The sequence below is a fragment of the Antrostomus carolinensis genome, unplaced genomic scaffold, assembly GCF_000700745.2.
Source record: "Antrostomus carolinensis isolate BGI_N321 unplaced genomic scaffold, ASM70074v2 scaffold12703, whole genome shotgun sequence".
Classification (NCBI taxonomy): domain Eukaryota; kingdom Metazoa; phylum Chordata; class Aves; order Caprimulgiformes; family Caprimulgidae; genus Antrostomus; species Antrostomus carolinensis.
The window spans coordinates 13,095-35,930 of NW_010304517.1; the positions used below are offsets into that span (position 1 = coordinate 13,095).

The 22,836-nt window shown below is 36.4% G+C and overlaps 1 protein-coding gene across 1 annotated transcript in view; it reads right to left on the bottom strand.

Annotated features, from left to right (window-relative positions):
- Nucleotides 1-22,836, bottom strand: part of CC2D2A (coiled-coil and C2 domain containing 2A) — a gene marked incomplete at its 3' end in the record, with an annotated part of 39,098 nt that overhangs the window by 12,450 nt on the left and 3,812 nt on the right. Inside the window, exons 4-17 of the mRNA XM_010164487.2 lie at nt 22,566-22,742; nt 22,238-22,391; nt 20,739-20,875; nt 18,993-19,124; nt 16,807-17,016; nt 14,363-14,469; nt 11,332-11,472; nt 10,786-10,942; nt 8,340-8,572; nt 7,241-7,418; nt 5,824-5,980; nt 4,575-4,722; nt 2,189-2,327; nt 1,230-1,433 (exon numbers count right to left, since the gene is read on the bottom strand). Of these exons, the coding sequence (XP_010162789.1) occupies nt 1,230-1,433; nt 2,189-2,327; nt 4,575-4,722; nt 5,824-5,980; nt 7,241-7,418; nt 8,340-8,572; nt 10,786-10,942; nt 11,332-11,472; nt 14,363-14,469; nt 16,807-17,016; nt 18,993-19,124; nt 20,739-20,875; nt 22,238-22,391; nt 22,566-22,742 (2,274 nt within the window). The remainder of the gene's footprint in view (nt 1-1,229; nt 1,434-2,188; nt 2,328-4,574; nt 4,723-5,823; nt 5,981-7,240; nt 7,419-8,339; nt 8,573-10,785; nt 10,943-11,331; nt 11,473-14,362; nt 14,470-16,806; nt 17,017-18,992; nt 19,125-20,738; nt 20,876-22,237; nt 22,392-22,565; nt 22,743-22,836) is intronic.

Sequence of the window (22,836 nt, forward strand, 5' to 3'; positions counted from 1 at the left end):
GTTATCCAGAAAGGCTGTGGAATCTCCCATTTAGAAGTTTTCAACACTTGGCTAGACAAATACACAGCTGACCTCATCTAGTGCTGGCAACAGTTCCACCACCTCCGTGGAAAGCAGGACCAGATGACCTCCAGACAATATTTTCCAAACAATATTTCCACAATTCTCTGAATTTTCAGATTTCTTTGCCAAATAGCTAGTAAACCAACTAGGAACAATACCACTTTAAACTTGGTTTTGAAGATCACATCCTATAAAGTGAACTTGGAATGGGTGATCATGGGTTTATCTAATTTACCCTTAATGAAAAAAACCCAAAAACAATTCTTAAACAATGGTTTTCAATTTTGAATGATAACATGAAATGAACAAAGTTAGTCCATGAAATCAACTGGATCAGAAATGTATATTAAAGATGTTGCAACAATCTTTAAATAAAAAATACAAAACTAATCTAAAATTTAAAAAGGAAAAATATTTATTTTTGTAGAGAGACAGACATGATTGAATTAATAAATATCTTTGAAAAATATATAATCCAAAAGAAATGGAAGAAAGGAATTTTTAAAATAAATTTATGTAAGAAGAAGTAGAGACAAAGCAGCAGTTGCCAGAATCTGAGATTACTCTTATCCTGCTAAGGAATGAACACACTAAAATGCTCCTTAGCTGCATGAAATGTTAAAGAACAAATGATTGCGTGACTTGATACTAATAATGGAGTTGAGATTAAAAACAATTGAAGTGTGACCCAAGTAAAAAATGCACACATTGCATTTCAGTAAGGTAATTAACAGACAGGCAAGGACAGGGTAAGCTAATTGGAACAATATACTAAAACGGAAAAAACCCGCAACATAGGCTGTAGAAAAACATAAGAAGGTTTTAATTCTCATTAGTCATATTACCTTTCTATATTTGAAATGACCTTTTAAAAAAAAAAAAAGTCTCTTACCTTTAAAAAAAAAAAAGTGTCTTAGAATATTTATGTCTATAGTAGCTGCTGTGCTGTATTTTTCACCTCCCACAGTACAGCTGTAAAAACACTGCCTTGGAAGGAAGTTATCTTATTTAGATTAAAATAATACCAGAAAAGACTGAAGGAATAAGATTCTCATTTTTTACTCATCAGCATAGCTGTACATTCTTTAAGGCACCCATTGACTTAATTGCAAGTCAAATATTATTAGCATTAAAACTAGAAAGAAATATGTCAGATAACATTCTACCTGGAAGATTTTCTCACTGATTTCTCGTTCCCGTAAGGGGACCTGCTTGTAGTTTCGGAACTCTGCCACGCCCCCATTTCTGAGCTGCAAGAGTCGGAATCTCTTTGATCTATTAAATTCCTCATCAGAAACAAAATTAAATTCTTGCTGCAACTGTTCCAATCTGAAGAAATCAGGACCGTGTGCCTCTCCACTCGTGGCAACCTAAAGTAGTAAAAAAATTATTAACCTTTTCATACGAAGTGACAGAAGTCCATGGAATAACTTTCATCTTACACACATACTGCAAGGTTGCTCACTTCAATCAAAAGCAATTGAGATGGATCAAACTGAGACTGAAACACTCCGAGTTTTAAAGTAGGTTTTTGTTGAGTGAAGTATATGAGACTATACACTTAAGAATACAATAAAATTCTATTTCCTCATAACATAAACACAACATTAAAGAGTAGGAAAACTATAAGACAGCAGAGTAGCCTAGGAAGCTATATGGTAAAGATGATTAATTTACACAACCTCAGCTATGTAAACAGCTCCTCAATTTGATGTTTAAAAAAGTCCCAACTTCTGCAGTACACTAGATCTCTTTGTCCAATTATCATTAATGAGCAAGTTCCTATTTAATACCATACAAGAACACTGGGAATGCACCTGCACTTTAAGAAAACAACAAAATCCATTGGGTTTGTTTTGGTTTTTATTTATAAATTAATCAGTTTGCATACTCCCTTATACCTTTTTTTTGCCACTAGAATACTACTGAATGGATTAATAAATCATACTCATTAATAAATCACATTTTTAACAGACACTTTGCTTCTTAACACTGACACAAGTACGTCCATCACAGATTCAAATGCTCCTACATCCCTGGCATGCAGGCAGATTGCCTGAGAAGGTACCGGTGACTAGGTGTTTCACGGCCCCATCAGCCCTACAGCTCTGAAAAAGCCACCTACCATGATCAGCTGCATCAGAGCTGCATTGTTTGGGTCATTTGGATCAAGTTTTGCTTCCGCTGCCCACTTAGCAAGTTTCTTCATGTCAGTTAAGCCTGATGTGCCAATGGATGCTATAGCATCAATATTTTTTAAAGTGCTAAAAAGACAGAATTGACAGAACTTATACCTAAAACACATAGGATTTAGCAATATAAAAACGTATTTAAAACAACCTTAGAAAAAAACAAAAAGCTCCCCACAACCTGAATAGTAATTCCCACTACACAGTTCTTAGTTGTGGCTATGCAGCTGAGGGAATGATGCAATACAAAGGAAAGGGGAAATACGAAGGAACTGGTGGAAGGGAGCTTTTGTACAAGGTAATAAAGTGCTTATTGATACGTTTATAATATACCTACACTGCTCCATGTTGCTGATTACTAGGAAGTAAGATGATAAGTTACCTTACAACATGAAAGTTAACAGAAAAGTTCTGACAATCCATACTGAAAATAACTTCAGATGTACAGTTCTTGCTTGCGCTAGGTCTTAAATCCTGTCTTTCACCTGTCTCCTGGATGGTTCTCTCAGACCTGCATTGTAACCTTGGTCTCTGCACCCTTCCCTGATGTTTCTGGATAGACCCTGAGGCCCAGTTCATCCCTGGGCCATGTCTGGGACTGCTGCCAGCACTCTGCCTGTCATGCTCAGCTCCTGCAGGACTGCAAGGTGGCTGGTGAGGGCACTGCCTGTGCTGGAACACCCTTTGCAGCCTTTTCCTTTGTGACACAGCCCTGCTTTTGGTCCTCCCTGACACTACAAGTCCTGGTTCCACTCCTCATCCTTTGAATGTTCCTGCTCGCTTTCTGGTGTTCACAGTAGGTAGTCCAGAGGCCATTTACACTGACTTGCTGGCCAGGCTTCTGGCATCTTCTCACAAAACCCACCCTTGTAGCCCCACCGCTACCAAAACCTTGCCATGTAAACCCAACACACCAGGACACGCATGTTGTTTGCCAAATACCACAGAAGGTGGATGCTGCCCCTTCTCGTTAGGTGTGCTAATTTGGGTCTTTGTTCTCTACTTATCTGAATATTTTCAAGAAAGCTTTAAGAACTTACAGATCTTTCTCGAGCTTGGTTAGAATCAGCCAAATATCCAGCAATTACTGGAGCAGCAGATAAAGCAGTAACATCAAGGTTATATCTTTATCACAGACTTGAACAAATGCACACTGAATCACAATTGGGCTGAAAAGCTAATGGGCACAAAAACTAACTTTAGGCATGATAATCTTGTCTCTGACTTTCACAACAGACAATGGAAAGTCACAGAGGGCTGTTCATCTCTAGAGGGTGATTCAAAGAAGAGTGTTTTACAGCTAACCTCCTTCTGAAATTCCCTATTTTTCCATTTACTACAGTGATTAGTCTCCCAACTTTAAAGTTAGCCTTTGGGAATGCATCCTTATGTTTTAAACGCATGCCATTCTAGTCTCACTAAAGTCAGCAAGTTACTAAGATGCTGATCAGCAAATTACTTTAACAGTTGCAGCTTGGGTCAAAAATAGTAACAGGGTGATTTGGATGAATGACTAGCCTCTAAATAAATAAAAATCTGACAGAACCTAATCAGCTGGAAGAGGTACTTGCTCAGTTTTAGTAAGTGTGGGAAAACTCTTAAGGTTTTACAGTGATGTTACCTGAGGATATTACAAAAGCAGACTTTATGTACCATCTCCTTGACTTTACCAGAATTATATAAAAGTAACAAAATTGACAAATAAACTACAAAATCCAATTTGCAGCCACAGGGCAAATCAGATTGTTTTGAATGGAATAATATACTAATTTCTGCAGGTCAACAGGCTTCTGATGGAGAAAAATCATGAAAGATCACTCCAATCTTGGAATGATCTGACAGAAGATAATTTTTTACTGATTAAGCCACTAACAGTGTCAAGCTCCCACAATAACTTCTACTGCTTTCATAGTGTAATTTTCAGCATTAATTACAGAAAAGGCATTTAACGTGTATGTCCCAATAGCCCCCCCAAATGCACTTTGAATAAGAAAGAGCTGGAGCTTCTGTTCTTAGCAAAATGATTACAGTAAAGTTCCATGCCAATACAAACATCTATTAGAAAATCATAATAGTGAATTAATCATCTTGAGTTTAACTTTAATATTGTCTATAAATCATATACTAAAAGATGAAACTTCTAACTAAAATTTATTTACCAAAAATGTGTACCCTAAGACATCTGCAGGCGTTACAGCACAAAGTATCTAAATTTAAGGAAAAAGATTGTGAAAATTCTTCATTAGGAAAGTAAGTCTATTTTTTTTTAAATACTAGTATAATCAGTTTTCCCAGAATCACTGAAAATTTGTGTCATATTACCTTGGAATGCCTGTGTTTTGCTGAGATACTGGAGGAATTAAGGGGATTCCTTTTTCTCCAGCTGCCCAAGAGACACTATTTGATACTTTCCCAGAGGTCATTAAAGTAATTTTGTTGCTACCATCAGCTTCAAATGAAAAGGACACACCTATGAAGGGGGAAAAAAAACTTCAAAGTAGTATATTTATGCAGTTGCCTAAACATTTCTTTAAAATACTTCCCGAAAATAAGCAGTCAAATAACCTGTGCCTTTATATAAATGGAGTAATGTTAAACAACTTAACTCTGCTGCATACTGTGGGGAAGAACTTTGGTCTACAATAGGAGAGAAAGATTCCAGTCCACCTACAGAAAGGCTTTCCATTTGGGTTGGAAGGAAAAGCTATGCCAAAGGCTGTTCTTTCCTTCACAGATACACACTATTTAATATTTCTGGTAGTCTTCAAATTCAGCATACTCTCATTAATGAAACAGAAATTCAGAGTCAAAAGAATTACACATGACTGAAAAGTCAGCCCTAAAGCTTTGTGATACGCAATTGTATATACAGTCATCATGGTCAGTGACATTTACACATACATTTGTTGTAATGATTTTTTTTTTTTACCATATTTCTTTCTTCCAGAGCTTTTTATCAGTTCTTCTGCTCTAGCTTGATCTGTGTTTTATATATGGAAAATTTATGCAAGTCAGTCATCTCATAATGCTGATCCAACTTATTACATAAACTTGAAAGTTCCATGGCCATTATGTATTATTCTTGTTTCCCCTTTTCCTATCTCTCCTTCATTTTACCTTTCTCAAGTTCCAGGTATAAAATGTATTGCAGGATGTCAACAAAGCATATAGGAAAGCAAAAAATGACTCTGCATATACACTTACATAGACAGTTCTTCAGTGGCTTGAAACATTTAAGACCACTGGAGCTATCTGCTTGCTCTGCAGTGTCAGAGGCCTGATTACTAAAAAAAATCCCACACACCTTCTATAGCTAGTAGAGCTCCACTAATGCTATAAGCCAAATAATAAACACAAACATTTGTATTATATATAGCTTAAAATTGGTAAGAGACAAAAATTCCACAGCAAATTTTAACAATCAGAATTATGACTAATTTACAAGATTCAGTTACAGAAGCTGTAAATGCTCTTAACAGAATTTACTCTCAAACTTAAGCAAGCCTGTTACTGCTACATGGTTTTCAGCAAAATGGGAAACATAGAACCAAGAAAGACTGAGAGTCCCTACCACTCCCAACTCCTTCATGGTCCAACATCACACGCTGATTGCTGCTGAACTCTATTTCTTCCATAGGAGCACTGCCTGTCAGAACTGTAGTCTCAGGAACAGGTATGAACACTTCAGCCAACAAGGTGGTGCTGCTTATACCCATTGTTTCATATATCTAGAAAAAAATCATGGTGACAGACATAGTAAAAAAATGTACACATGTATTCATGAGAAGTTGAAAACATATTGTAGGGTATTTGAACAAAAGATTTTACTATGACTTAAAGAGAAGATAATTCGAGGCAACTGTATTTATTTACTTCCCAAAATATCCAATTAGCAGACCTTTCAGCTACCAGCAGCTAACTTGGTCTTAATTCTTCTTAAAAGTATAACCTCTTGGCCTTTCTAATGCATCTGAGAATAGTTTGATGAACTGTAGGCTTTAAAGAGCATCACTGTACAATATTCAACTGACTATGATAGTCACTGGCATAGGGTGAAGTTGCCAGAGGCATTCTGCCTCACTAATTCTCCCTTACCACAAAAAGTGGGGTAAGTCACACAGTCTCCATTCCGACAGTTCTGCAGCCTGCTTCCCTCTTTCCCTGACAGTTGTAGGCTCAGAGTGATGTCAGTGATTTCACCATTTAGATATTTTTAATCAAAGAAGATTTTATTCCTTTTCCCTTTCAATTTGTGCCTAACATAAATGGAGCAGGCAAGGGGTGTACACCCTCCACTGAACTACCAGTGATGAGGTACCTAATGGGAGAAGTTATCTAACAGGGTAAGTAGGATCCTGACTGTGTTTCTCCTAAAAATATATTGTACTGGCTCTGACAATTATTAATGTGACTTGTTCATTAATTCATACTTGGAATGTGGTGATGGTGGTTTGACTTAACTGCACTGTTGGATCAAGTCAAGCGCAGTTATGGACATTACTGGCAATTATTTTTTTTCTTATCCTACTCCAGCAAACATGATGATTTTACTGTGTGGACAATGATGTTTTGACCATTTTGGCAAGTTTACCTGCAACATAAATTAGTTCTTCTAAATTAAAAGGCTGCTCCACTAACATATTTAATCATGTCTCAATTATTTAATTTCCCCCATGCAGCCCACAGTCATGTTATATATAATACATATATATGTAAAATATATACACACACACACACACACACATATATAAATATATATATATATATATATATATAAGCACAAGCACCTAAAATGTAGCAGCAAAAGCAAAATTGAAAGTTTATGACTGGATAAGCAGGGAAGGGGTATAAGACTGATAATTTACAAACAGTCTTTCACATGTTTTTCACTCTTTAAAACACTATCATATAGCAAAATACAAGCATTACAGGAGTTGTTACATTTCATATTATCTTTTTAAAAGTTACTAAGATAAATTATTATCTACCTGTAGTTTCAAACTCTCTGGCCAACTGAATATTTGTAAATTGAAAATCTGTCCAAAGTGAACTCTGAAATCTGAACTTATTGGTCGGGTAACAGTCCTTGATACTTCTTTGGAGTTGAAAAGGACTTTTATAAATGCAGAGCGTTTCTTCACATCTTCTCGTCGCAAAACTTCTGCTCTGTAAATATGTCAAACAAGCTGTCATATAATTTTTAATAACATTTTAATTCTTTGGTTATTTTTTAATGAGAATCTGATTACTCAAGGGGAAACAGAAGTCATCTAAATAAAGATGGTATTCTTCTAAAAAAATGTCATTACACAGGAATGACTTTAAAACTATTACTTAACAGTTGTTTTATCGTCTCATAAATATAAAATGATTTAAAAATAAACAGGTCAAATTTTAGATCCACTAAAGCCACCTCCATGGAAAGTGAGTTATTTAGGGAAACAAAATTGCCTTCTACTCCCTTCCTCCAAAGCACAACAAACAGTATCAAACTGAGTTAAGATTTTGAAGTTTTTGGTCACTGGGAGTAGAATAACCAAGCAATATTCCTCGATGAGGTTATCTGCTGAGAAAGTATAAAACAAAGCAGTTTTTAAATTACTAAAATCTGCTAGATGTATGTTAAATTGCACATGTAAATATGAAAAGTAATACAAACAAGGAAATGTATTTATTTTATCCACAGTGAAATCTCTGGTTTTTTTACACAATTTCTTTATTTTCCCTTTGTTGACTATAGCACAGACCTGGTGTAAAGGACTCACTAGTGGGAGTGGTACTGTCAGAAGTGACCTAGACTTTATGCTGAAAACAACTTCTTTATGTACACACCACTGTTCTATACAGATGCTAAAGGAACATCAGAAAGCTCCAAGGCAATATGTAGACATGCATTCTCCAAGCCCAGTATGTACAGGGTTACAAGTGACTTGAAAATGAATTAAGTTTTACCAGCTTCAGAAGCACACGTTTTATCGCTAGGCTAAAGAGAATGGTGACTACATGTTTCTGAAGCTGTACAAACAATCAATGAATAACAGCAGAAAATCAGGAACAAAGTCATTTACAGGCCAACATTTATCTTACCGAGGACACTGCTCAGTTGGAGTTATGCTTCCTGACAGGACCAGTTCAGGAAATAGAGAAGGCTCTCCAGGTTTCCTTCTGCAGTTCTGAGCTTTTTCTCTAACCTGCTGCTCTATTTCCAAGTGATTGGCCATTTTAGGTGGGATGGGTTTTACACGTTCCTCAGCAAGGTCACAATCTTCTACTAATTCTTCTTCATGAATGTCTCTTTTCTTCTTTTTCTTCTTGTCTTTCTGCATAGAAAAATAATAATGTCCTTCCTGAACTTGCTTCAATCAGTAGAGTTTTTTTCTCTTGTTCTCTTGATTCACAAGTGATAAACATGTATGACAAATGACTTCACAATTTTAAAATCACCGCACACACAAATAAGATTTCTCTCATTCTATAGTAGTACTTCAGACTCAGAATTCAGCAATGCATTCCATTCACATGCTTCAAAAATATAATGTGCTTCAAACAAAACATTTATTTAACCTTCCCAATCAACTTACAAAATAAACATGTTTATTGAACATTCTAGCTAGCAGGTGACTTCTCATTTAGCCTGAGCTACCATGTGCATTCTCTTAGGATTGAAGGAAGGTTACTCAACCAGTAGCCACAGTTCTTCAAGATGTATTGTCTGCATATGCATTGACAAAGTGAATGCACATGTGCCACAAACTTTGGAGCACATTTTTTTAGCTTAGCAGTATCTTTAGCATGAGCAGAATGATCCCCTCCCTTCCTCTATGCCAAACAGCAGAATAAAGAAACAAAACACCACATGCCTTTCGGTATCTCCTAAACTGCAGAACTCCAGTGTTCATGTGCGTGTTCAGCTTTAAAGAAGTGCAAGCAAGTTCCTCCTTCTGCAGACTTACAGATTACTTGGAAGTACAGCTTGCTTGGAAGCACCAGCCACTTCACGATTCAAAACACAAGCAAAAGAGGCGGAGATGAGGAGAGCAAACAGTTTCTCCTCACTAACTGAAGTATTTAGCCAAAAAACTTGTTCACATATTTTTATTAATATTTCCTTTTAAATTTATCTAGTCTTTTCTACCTTAAGTGTCTTCCTTAGATTTATGTGATCTGGGCTAGTAAAACACCAGCAGCAGTGATTGATTAACTACTAACAGAGCAGTGACGTGATCACTGCTAACAGCAGTTCACACTAACTGCTACTAACAGAACTACTAACAGCAGTTCATGTGGTCTGTGCTAGTAAGATACCAACAGTGATTAACTAACAAAGTACTTTGAGTAAAATAAAATAAAGTACTCCTTATTGAAGGAAGGGCATGAAAGGAAGGTCTGTGTACCACTCTTCACTCTAAAGGGAAAGAACCACAATCAACTCAGTCTCAATACAGTTTGTGAGTAACACAATAAAAAGATGCTGAGAGCAGCTTTGGCTGGAACCACCCACCATGGTAACTGTGAAGGCATAACTGGCTAGGGGTAGATGAACAGCTCCCATTTGGATCAATGCTCAAGACTATCTACCTTTATTTTAAGGTTTACATTTATTCATCGTATCCTGCAAGTGAATTGACATGATACTACCAAGTCATGTGCCCACTAGTGTTCGGGTAACAGGAAGTTCTAATACCAACATACCAGCCTCCCCTCAAACATCTTAAGTGCCTTCCATAGATGATGCTATGTAAAAAACCCTTTCCATAAAAGTGTCAGCAGATGCACTAGTTTCTTGAAAACTGTATTTTAAGCATTTCCTTTAACTTTATTCTGCTTTGGTATCTGAAACCCCACAATGTGCTGGGCAGTAATTACATTCAAGTATAATCCCTTTTACCATGGGGTATCTAGTACATTGGCACATAACTATGAAAAAGCAAGTCTGATTTTGCTGGCACTGCCACAGGCTATTTCAAAGATCATCCTGTTGCAGTGTATTGTTCTAGCTCCTGTATTTGTCAGTAGCCCCTTGAAGCACAACTAAGACCTTAACTACAGTACAGATTATTAACAATAAAGCTTTTCAGAGGTAAAAACTAGATTATTAATTATTTTTTTTTTTCAGTTTTGGGACATTCCTGAACATAAATTTACATGAGATGACATCAACTGCTTGTTCATTAGAAACTCCCCATAATTATTTTGCTTCACCACTCACACACACAAAATTCAGCCTTTGCAAGAAGGACATAAATTTAATGGGAATGCTGCAAAACTATTAAATTTAAAGAAAGAACTGATGAAGTGATGAAAATCAATAGCAGGAAGACAATGCTCCACAAAAACCCAGCACATTTATATTTTTTAATTAACAATTAATTTACTAACAAATTCTAAGCAGACAGAATGTATCCAAATACATTACAAAATTTATGCATAACTATCCTGAAATAGATTTTTTTTTTTCAGTAATAGAAGGACAAAGTTTTCAACACAATTAGTAATTTTTTTTTTTTTTTTAAACTGAATGATTTAAACAAACCTGTATCTTCTTCCAGGATTTCCACTCTTCTAGCTCAGTTTTATACTCCTCCATTTTCTTTTCATATTCTTCCATATATTCTTCCAATAATTCATTTATCTCAGCCTGAATTTCTGCTTCATATGCTTTTTCATCTAATGTCTGGTCAACCTCTTCCCTTCAAAACCATAGTTATCAACATGTATAAATTAATATAAAGGCTACAATTAAGTCTATAATATATAACATAATAAGTCTACTTCTCCATGAGTTAATTTCATTATATCTAAAGTGTATTCTATTTAAAAATACTAGCATAGATAGTCTAGGAGTTGATAGCAGATAGTTACCATCCAGGATGAATGCAATTACTTTTTCTCTACTCATTAGCCTCTAGAAATTCCTTTGTTACTTGTTATTTTAACTTTCTTTCCTCCTCAAACTCAAAAATAATAGTGGCAGGCTCAGCCAGTGCCAGACACTACTCAAATTCCTACTTTTGCACCCTTCATATCAGAAAACTCCACTGCTAGCAAATGAAATACAAAAAGTGTTATCAAAACATACTTCCTCAAATAAAGTTTCATGGGTGTGTTAGTAAACTTCTGAAAGTCGCGGAGGGATTTAATTTGTTTCCAAACTTTTATAATGGTCTTAAGCAACATTCTGTCTTTTTCTTGTTCAGCATCACGGAGTCTTCTGGTTTGCCTATGGAAAAAAAAAAAAAAAATATATATATTTATATATATAGAAAAATCAATCAGACTTGTATAACTCAGTTGTACAATAACAAAATAACAAAAGCCAAGTTATATGTGTTTCAATCTGACTGATGGCTGCAGCGATTTAAATCCAAGGAGCATAAAACCCAGACTTGAAGATGACAGGATTTTATTTCCTTCTGTACTCTAGTCTCTTTCATTTTGGACAATCTGACTTCAATTACAGTTCATTCTGTAGAGATTCCAAAGTTTTCTGAAATGCTTATTACAGCTGTACACCATTAAAAACATTTTAAAGTCAATTCATGTAAATAACAGCCCAGGAAACCTACACTGCTGCTATGAAGTAATGCTTATTACAATTATACACTACAAAATATGTTTTAAACCTAACATGTAGCTCCAGTAAAAAGGACTTGCAGAGATGAAGTAATATAGTAATATATGAAGTAATGTAAGTCCTTTGACAGCCCTACAAGATTCTTAACACAAACAAAATGAACAGAGCTTTTTTTTGCCTCAGAATTGGTATTTCACATTTCCACCCTCTAATCTGTTTGTAAAAGAGCTATTCATTAGCACTTAATGACCAACACACACTTCTGATGCAAATGTCTGTCACAAGCATAGACTGTTTCCAGCACTACCTTGGTAGCTAAACATGTCTAATAAAAATAATGTGATTAAAAAAAAAGAAAAAAGGAGAGAGAGAGAAGGTGTAAACTAACACATTACTCCTTGTAATACTCAGAGAATATAGAAGACAGGGAGGCTGAGTTAGAGCAAAGAGAATAAATAAATCATATATTATTTAAAAGCATAAACAAATTTAGTAAAAACAATAAAGATGAAATACAGACTTTCCAGAAAGCACTATGAGTAATTTCTTTACTTCAGTAGCTAGCAGTTTGAATATTACTTATCCATGCAGCTTAACAACCTTTCTTTCTTTGTCTCCAGGTGAAGATAGAAGACAAAGCTTAAAGACATGAGGAACATACCAGTCAGTAATTACACTTATCTAATGTATTCAATTTGGAAGCAGCACCTTTCAGAAGAGAATCACCTCTGCTAAAATACACCTGCCAGAAGAGCCTGAAACTTGCAAACTGCAGCATATGTTGGTTTCCTCCTCAGCAAATGAGGACAGTACCGCTGAAATTGCTAATTTGCAAGTTTTCTGCATTCAGGTGACACTTCTTCCTCAAACAGATGGAAAACTGCAGCTCTGATCGTCAGATAGCAAAGAGTACACATCTTTTATGTTATTGGAGGGTGGAGGAAACAATTAGATTATTTTCCATGCTACACTCTCCACATCTGTAACTTCTCATGAGTGTACTACATTGACCATCAGGGAAATGCAATGTGAAAAGAGAGACAAGGCAGGTCAGATGTTTTTACCAATATAAGTGGTCCAAGTTAGTTTAAACATCATGACAGTAAAAATTCTTGAGCCCATCTGAGCCTCACATGTATAACAGCTTCCAACAATAGAGCTGTAGCCAGAAAGAACTACAGATATGAAAAGCCCTAGAATAATCCTGGCCAAGCTCATCTCACATTACTTATGCAACACTGATCTCACTGATTTTGGCTCAGTTTCTCCTGATTCATAACAGTGTGATACTAAACTAAAGCCCCCAAGACCTATCCAGAATATACAAAAACAATATCCAGGAGGAATATTCTATTTAATTAGAACTAACTATCAAGCAAGCCTCAGAGCTAGTGCCAAAATCCAAGAATCATCTTCCAAGGTGAATCTTCTCATTACTATTCTCATGTTTTCCCTGGTGAGAGTTCCTGTCCCCGAGGTACTGTATGGTAACTGCACACCTCCTGCTCCTCATCCTCTAGCAGATATGTTAAGAAAATATTAATAAAAGCTACTCCTTTTTCAATGGAAGGAAGACTTTGTCCTTCAGCATAAAATAATACATTATAGACTTCTGTGTAGACTCTGTGCAGATGAAAATGTGAAGAAGTAACTCCCAAACTAAGAGTAATGAGCGGGTGTGTGAGGCTAAGCGGATGTAAATTTCAAGGCTGACAGCAGAATGGTTTTTTTTTAAAGATGATTTTTTAAATATTGTGCTATCTTGTTACCATTGTGTTATCATATTGTGTTACATGTCTAAACTTCTGTTTATATAAATTAATACATTATTGCCTACTTTCATAGTGAAAAACTTTCAGATTTTTATTATCTACTAGTTTAAAGATTGTTCAGCACAGATCTCCAAAATAACTTAATTTTTATCATATTGCTTACACTTACTGCTCACCACTGTCCATCTGCCAAAACTTTCACTACCAAGCCAAAAACTGCAATATATTTTTACTACCCAGTTAAAGTCCAAGAACAATAACTGTAACCTTGTAAAACAAAATTCTACCATTTTATGTATATTAACCCATTGGCAAAAACATGGCCAAAATACCTAAGAATGGGAAGTGAATCAAGAGCACTTGTGTAGTGAGGAAGATGATAGAAAAAAACAGGGCTTTTTTCTATTCAAAAAATTGCCACTTGCATTGTTGTGAGAGCTTCATGTATCCAACTGATGTCTATCGAAATATTATTTTAATTAAATTTAATTGTGCAAAACACACCAGTAAATAGTTACTAAGTAATTAATAAAAGGTAATCAAATTAGACCACTTTTGAATCAAGATTTCAGCCTAAGCTATTTTTTCTTCGTAATTTTTTTTTACTCAACTTATCAGTAAGAACTCTTAAGCTCTCAGAATTCTTCTAGAGCAACTTACAGCAGAATTTAAAAGTCTGACATGGATCACATTCTATACCAGCATGGAAAGGAAAAAAAGGAATACAGTTTTAAGAAGCAATGATTTAATGAATCCATACCTACCTGATCTCAATTTTGTATTCAGGTATGCTCTGTTGCGCCACAGGACTGGGAACACCAGCACCACGACTGTCTATACTACATTGCACAGCACTCCTCAAAGCATGCAGCTTAAACAAACAAACAATTAACACATGGTTTGACATTTGTGAGGCATACAGTGTAATGCACCTTGACAGGAGAGAGCTAGTTACCACATCACAGAAAACTCTGAACTGTCCTGATTCTGTATTTACAGGGTTTTGCCATGTCTGTAAGGTGCTGATTCTTCAAGATTAAATTCTAATAAGGATCCCTGGACATATGAGGGAGACTTATTACCTCTGATTACTGTAACAGATCTAAACAAGACTAATCCAGGGATTCTGAAAGCTCTCAAATAAAAGTAGTAGGGAAAAACGGTGAGTCTGACAAAACCAGAACCTTCTATAAAAGGTTTTATTGCAACTAGGAAGGGCCACTACAGATAACCCTAGAAAATCAATAAACAAAACCCAAAAATGAGCTGACTGTGGATTTGATAAGTGCCTTACAGAACCTGGGCACCTTGCAACAAAGCATTTAAGCATAACACATTGCATGTAACAACTGAAAGAAGAGAAGGTCTAAGGATGAAACAGAACTGGAAACAACGGCACAGTTCAAATGCTGTTTTGAAACCACACTGTTGAGACAAGAGGCCACCCCTTCAACTAAGATTTGAAGATAGGCATCAAATGATTGCATGGAAGATGGACACCTAGTTTAGGAGAATGTAAAAATATACATGGCTGGGAAGACAAGAGAATGTAAAGGACTGGCTAGGAGAAGACAGAAAATAAGGAACAGTAGAATCATAGAATGGTTTGGGTTGGAAGGGACCTTAAAGATCATTGAGTTCCAACCCCCCTGCCATGAGCAGGGACACCTTTCACTAGACCAGGCTGCTCAAAGCCTCATCAAACCTGGCCTTGAACACTTCCAGGGAGGACGCATCCACAGCTTCTCTGGGCAACCTGTTCCAGTGTCTCACTACCCTCACAGTAAAGAATTTCTTCCTAATGTCTAATCTAAACCTCCCCTCTTTCAGCTTAAAGCCATTTCCCCTTGTTCTATCACTACCTGCCCTTGTAAGAAGTCCTTCCTCAGCTTTCCTGTAGCCCCTTCAGGTACTGGAAGGCCGCTATAAGATCTCCCCGAAGCCTTCTCTTCTCCAGGCTGGACAGCCCCAATTCTCTCAGCCTGTCCTCACAGGAGAGGTGCTCCAGCGAATTTCACTGTTTCATGGAAAGCTAAAGCAAATCCTTCAGAAGCAGTGACAGACTAAAGTACACCAAAAAAATATTTTGAGACACTGTATGAAATATTTGTCCAGCACTAGAACTATAACCTAATGCTTTACAGCCAAGTTCAGAAGTATCTGTACAGCACCTACTGACTCTCATTACAGTACTATAAAAATGACCTTGTACACAATGATTATTTTTCCCTTATAACAGCCCTTTAAGGTAGAGAATCATCACCACCTTTAATTACAGAAATCTGAGTTTATATGTACTTAACAAGCAAACTACTTTTTAACAGACCAGCCCTACTACATAGAGCTATGTTGTATCATAATATTTACTTCACATTTCTAGAGAATTGTTATCCTTGCAGATTTCTAAAGCATTTTAACATGCTCTAAAATATTTTTGTGTGCCCTGATGATATCAGAAATGTACTAACAATGCCTAATGTTCATGTACAAATTTACACCAGAGGAGACCACTACCATGACTTCCAATGTACAGATGGAGGAAGAGTGATGGCATGTAACGGGTAAGCAGCTCAGCCAAGGTCACCCAGCAAGTCAGTAACAGAGCCTGGAACAGAAGAGTCTACCTTTGGCCAAGAGTTTTGCTATGTCACAAGAGTGACACAGTAAATGTGACAACAGCATGCATTCAAAACACAGCATTTATCACAGATATATATCTGAAAATGAGTCATCAATTTTTGTAGGATTTGGTGAAATTAAACTGCTTCCTTTTACTTTTATTCAACAACAGAAACTAAACTTCACTAATTTCCCTCCATCCTCAAATACTGTCTTTTGCTGTCTGCCTGTCACAGCCAGTGTACACAATCCTGTAAAGTCTTAACTGTCATCCCCTGGAAAACATTTTGGATGCTCTAAGGAATAGTATGCAAATGTCATTGTATTCTAACAATTATGTTCCCTTTACCTCAGAACCTGCATAGAGTTCATTTGAAATAGATCAAAGAAATCAATAATCTTAAAAATGCAATTCTGCATTGAACACACAGCAACCTAGGTGAAATGTTTAGGTATCTGTCTTCTGACAAAATTCCATTCACTACATACATTAGAATTTCATCACTCTACTCTGAAGAAACAAATTCAGCTTTTACCTTAAACTGTCACATCACTGTCTCAATAAGCTATGACAACGCAACAGAAATACCTTGTCTGTGAGGAGTTTGGTAAGATTCTTCTGTTTTCTTGCTAAATGCTGATCATATAACTGAGCCAATTTAGCTGCTAACACATGCTCACGGCTAAAACAGGGATGATGGGTAAATATCAGTCCAGAAATATCAATATCCAATTGAAATGGCCCCTGAAAATCTCCAGGTCCAACAAGATACTGATTGGCAGCTGTCATTTTTATTGCCTGAAAGAAAAAAAACCAATAAAACAGATTTACAAGTCCTGAAGAAACTGTCTTGCAATGAGATTCTGTGACAGAAAATGATCTGTTTAGCATTGCCTACATCTAACTACTGAATCTTAAACTGTAAAGTCTTCTGCAGTAACCTCTTTGCTTTATTGACAAGCGGGTGGCATAAAACCAACACAGGTACTTTACACAACAGAAGTTGGATAGCCCATATGAGGCCAATATAAGAAGTCATCCACCTGTACTGCAGATTTTGCTGAGAAATTAAAACAATGACACTGAACTGTAAAAAAAAACCAAAACAAACAAAAAAAACCCCCCCAAAAAAACAACAACAATCCACTAGTTCTCTTTTTACCTTTGGTTTAGTATCACTTTATTTCCTCTTAGAACTGAGCTCTAAAATAAACAGTCCAGCTCTCAGAGAGCAGCTTTCCTTGTAGACCATTTGGATTGTGCAGAAGAGGAAATATGTTCTTTGCTTCCCCATTCTAAGCCAGGGAAATTCATACCAACAAAGCCCAATGAAAGCTTTCAGCAACAAAGCTTAAAGAGTCTACTTCAACACACTGCAACCGAAAGGCAATCATGATTTATACCCTCAGGTTACTGAAATCAGAAAAGAATTAGCAGTGCCTTCTGCCTGACTGCTGCTGCTCCCCTCTCAGAATTCTTCAGAAGAGATTCATCAGAGATACTCCAGTACCATAAGAGATGAAGTTGTTTGTTAGGCAGTGTTTGTTGAAGCCCCTTCATAAGAACTGGAAAAAGGGGGATTGAGAGGGGAATTCAGCTGTTGCACGGTTCTTTTACAGGACTGGTAAAATGAGCACGAAACACACTACGTCCACCTGATCCTCCCACTTTCAGTTTCTCAGCAAAATATTTAAAATTACATCTTTGAATTCCTTATGCTTTAACTATTCTTCTGTCCATAAAGGTCCCCTAGGCTTAATGTCTGACTTTCAACAGTGATTTGGGTATTTACATGTCACTATTCATGTTCTTCAAACATAAGCCCTCTCAGCCTATTTATATTAAGATCTAAGCTGCAACCTCTTTTCCTCTAGGGAGAAACACCCTGCATAGTTCTGTGGTACTGGATGCATCCTGAGAATTGCTTATTTCTAACTAGCATCAATTAAAGGACAACATTCAAATCTCTCTCAACAGCAGCAGAAACACTTGTGTGTCCCACAAGAGCAATCTACTTTAAAGTCTAAAAAGTTACAGTCTTTCCAAGGGTGTAATAGAGTGCTAACAAGCAGAAAAATTAAATCTTGCTTAAAGCTTCCTGAACGGTTTTAATTGAAACTTATTTTGATTTGTGCTGACTGCACACTGCAACTGCTGTTTGCCAGAGCAGGTATGCTGTGGTCGAGGGAAAAACAAAAACAAAACAAAAAAATCTGAACTGAAGCAACGTAACTCAAAATTAGTTGCTTACTACATGAGCAAACTGCATGTAATGACTTATTTTGGAGGAGTTTTATCACTACAGAATAACCATCATACATATGCCCTTCAGTTATTTCTCCCTTAAGCTGCAGAGACCACCTCTGTCCTGATCACCAAGTTTGTCTACCAGCTTCTACCACGAGGAGCTTTACAGATGTGCTAATATAGGAACTACCCTACTTTAGCATGAGAATATCCAAGGGTGCCTTATAGAGATCTTAGTGACTCACAGGCTTGAAGCAGTTCCTCATGGACTGTCACTGTGCTATTTTAACTAGTACTACCAGCTAAACTCTTCATCCTTTTGTATGCCTTTTTTTTTTTTTTAAACAGAAAAATGCAGTTGGAATACACTTGAAAAAAGTAGACCACATTTAAAAATCAGCTGTGGAACCCCAAAAAGCAGTCAGTACTCACAATTCTTAGCACAAAACCCATCATCTCACGAGAGTTTCTGGTGCAAAAGAACTAGGATAGCGGGTCTCAGGAAACAACATATGAAATATGCCTACCTTTCTATACACTGTTTCAAGTTCTGGTGCAATGCCTTCTTCAAATGACCATATTGGAGGCCTAGTAGAAGACTGTTTAATTGGATTAGGCAATGCTAAGATTTTGCCATCATCACCAAACCACCCTTTCCCCTACAACGAAAAACATAATTTTATATTGTTTTTATTTTATATAGAAATAATTTGCAAAATTATAACCAAAACTATAATCAAAAGACCTTGTTCAAACTTTAAACATACTGAATTTTTTCCTTCAACATTGTGTTCAAGATTTGAAAGAAAAAAAAGAAAAAAAAACCCCAACACTTACATCACGTCATGTTTAAATGTCATGTTTTCTTAAATCACCAAAATTGAAAGAATTATAATGTTTTACACAAGACTGCCACCCACATCTTTAAATTGGATTATAAAAATCATAAAGCAAAGAATTAAATCTGCTAAATGGCAGCTCAGAGAGGTCATTTATCAAAGTACCTCTCAAATCTTCTAGTCCATTTGAACTAATTAAACAGCATCTATGAAAGCAGATGAGGCAAGTATCTTAACACACCAATTGCTATCCATGGCTTCACATGTTAAACATTGTCCTAACTCATCCCTCTACTCTCATGACGTGGATTCAAGAGCAGCTTAAGCCAGGGCAGCTGCTGAAATATGCTGGCCTGCCCTCTTATCCCCACACCTGCTTTAAGCTGACCTTAGAACCAAACATTGATATGGCAACATGGTAAAGCAAACCAGAAAACTAACTGGGTTGGCCAGTTAAAAAATTTAGATCCAAATATTCATAATCTGATCCACAAAAATACCTCTGTTATCCCACAAAGAATTCATAGAATCATAACAAAATATAAAGGGCAACTGCTGTATAGTAGCTCCAATCTATACCAAACTATACACACCTTAGTGTGTATAGGAGAATAATATAGCAGGATAAAATATATCCAAAGCCACCTGTCCTGGTTTCAACTGAGATAGAGCTAGTTTTCTTCCTAGTAGCTGGTATAGTACTGTGGTTTGGATTTAGTATGAGAATCACGTTGATAACACACTCATGTTTTAGTTGTTGCTAAGCACCAAGTCAAGGACTTTTCAGCTTCTCATGCCTTGCCAGCAAGAAGGCCAGGAGTGTGCAAGAAATGCTTTTACCCTTATGATTCTCTCTGCCATCCCACTGGGCAGGAAGTGGGCAGGCGGCTGTGTCGTGCTTAGTTGCCATCTGGGGTTAAACTACAACAGGGGAGTGGTAGGGTGGGTGGTGGTAAATTTCTATTACTTCATATTATCTTCAGTGGACACAGAAAACAGACATTCTATATTGCTTCCTTTTGTTATGATCTAGTAAATAATAACAACAATGTTCACCTCTTGCCTAAGTCTTTATACATACCACTAGCTCTCCTAGCATTTTAGAAAAAAATTAAATCATGATTACCCATATTATACTGGCAATTAAACTCTGGCACAGACAAGTGAAGTGATTTGCTCCCCACTGGGCCATGAGGAGAGCCAGGAAGAGGCATCAGTTTTCTAAGACCCAGAGCGGTGCTCTTGACTATTGGGATACACTAAAACACACTCCTACAAAAAAATCCACATTTCCTGACATCTGATACTGCTAAAAATTTTCAAGAGTAAAGGTCCATAATCACCGTGACCACATACCTACTTAACTATAACAAAATAAAATACTAATAAATAAAGGGGTTGTAAAAGAAAACTAAGAAGGTAGCAGAGACTTACTTGCTCCTGTCTGAGTATTCTGTTTTCTAAAATATTTTGATTACGCTGTGATACAAAGGGCCTTTCTCCTGTGTAAAGACCCTCATCCTCAAGGTACCTAGGCTGCATGTTTCCAGGGATCTTCTCAGAAGTGGGCACTAATGAGAAATTAAACAGAAAAGCATGTAAAGTATCTTGTAGTTGTAGTTTATTAATTCTCTAAGAGCCTATGCCATTCTTAAAATGAATGGCACTGCATATTAAGCATGCTGTCAGAAATAATTCCCTAACTAGGAAAAAACAAATAAATATATAAACAAAACATGTCCTTTTCTTAATCAGGACATATCCACAGTTTAAATCTATCATAAAAGTGTCACAAGTCTTCCAAACAGATAATTAAACATTTCCTCAACAAAAAAGACTTCAAATAACTTAGTGAAGTTTAGTTTTAATGTTTGCTTGTACAACAGTGTAAAAACCCTTTAGCAGCACCAACTGATTAGACAAACATTTCTAAGCCTTTCCCATATAAAGTGAAACTTTAACCAAGATTAATCTGAACTACTATTACTAGTTTGCTTAAGCCACTCTTGTAAAAATAAAGAACATGCATAAAAAGTCATGTTAGTCCAGCAACAGCAGGTGGAATTCTTTCAAGCTTGCCTACAGGATCATTTCACTGGTGTGTACGGGCTCAGTATTTTTCAAGGAGCAATCTCGCAATAGGGAGAGATTAATACTGAGGATTACAATAAAATTTATCAGAACACAGTGGATATACACTGAAAGCAGTCAGAACTCAGTTATGAGACACAAAAAAATCAGAGACACCCAATGTCAAATATTTTGACATCGCATTGCAAGCTGATGCCACTCTGGTACAGACCAGAGAGACTCATTTCTGTTTCTTCCACTTCATATTAAATAGCAAGTGATATTATAAAGCAATTTTTTAGGACTCCGAAGTTCTATGGGAATAACGCAAAAAGGTCAAAGATATGACCAATGTTGACTAACTTATTTCCAATTCACAAAATTGTATTTTGGGAAAAAGGCTCCTTGAATCACAAAAATCCTTATGTTACTTATGTGACTCTTGACAAACTTGTCACATGGAAAAAGTTGCAGATGTGGCCAAGTGAAGAAATAGTGTAAGTTATAATGTATAGTCCATGAGCCACCCTTAGTACCTAAATGTGTGTACCCAGCAACCTGTTACATAGGGTAAATATCTTGCATTTACTATAGACAGCACTAAGGTAATTACCCCAGAGCAACTGATGTGCCCTGAGTTCACTTGCTAGTGTACCAGCTGGTGACCTGCTGAGGTGTGCATGTTCCTTGGTAATCCATTTTGCCAGACTTTTCCAGACTTCACTAGATGATAAGGGTCAGAGAACCGCAATTAAATATCTCTCTACTGCCAGAGACAGCGTGATACAAGATTTTTCAGCAGATCAAAGGGTGTCATGCAACGCAAAATCCAGGAACAAAATGGATAAGCACAGTCTTCACACCTCGTTGCTTGCTGGGAGTGAAGAGAAATTCTTTTTCATTTTTCACTTGCTTAGAGTAGTTCTCACAATCGGCAGGTTTCACTACTACCAAATCTTCGTCTGTCTGCCCTATAATGAATAAATCATCATCTTTAACTAGGCGTACGTCTTCATCCTATAGGTTCAAGTGCAAACATTTGTTAGTTCATTTGTTTCTTAAATTCAAGATCTTTAGAAAGTATACTTTCAGAATTTGTAAGGAAACAAAAGTTGCCATTTTGTATTAGGTTATTAAAATTAATTCATTAAGTCTGAATAAAAATATGAACATTTATTCTATAGCTCACACCGTTTCATCTTCCTCTTGTTCATCCTCACGGGTTTCTACACATTCTTCTTCTGCCTCCTCTTCCTCATTTAATTCAATCCTTTTCCTGGCTCCAGCTTTTATACTTTCTGGTTCAGGATCAAAATTGAAGGTAAAGAAATTATATGCTTCTTCAGCAGAAGGAAAATCATTCTGGACCTACGAAAAGAAGACAAAGATATTTTAATATGACTTTTATAAGAAATTTAGGCCAAGCGAAGATATCTTCCCAATAATAGCAGTAACAGCAAGT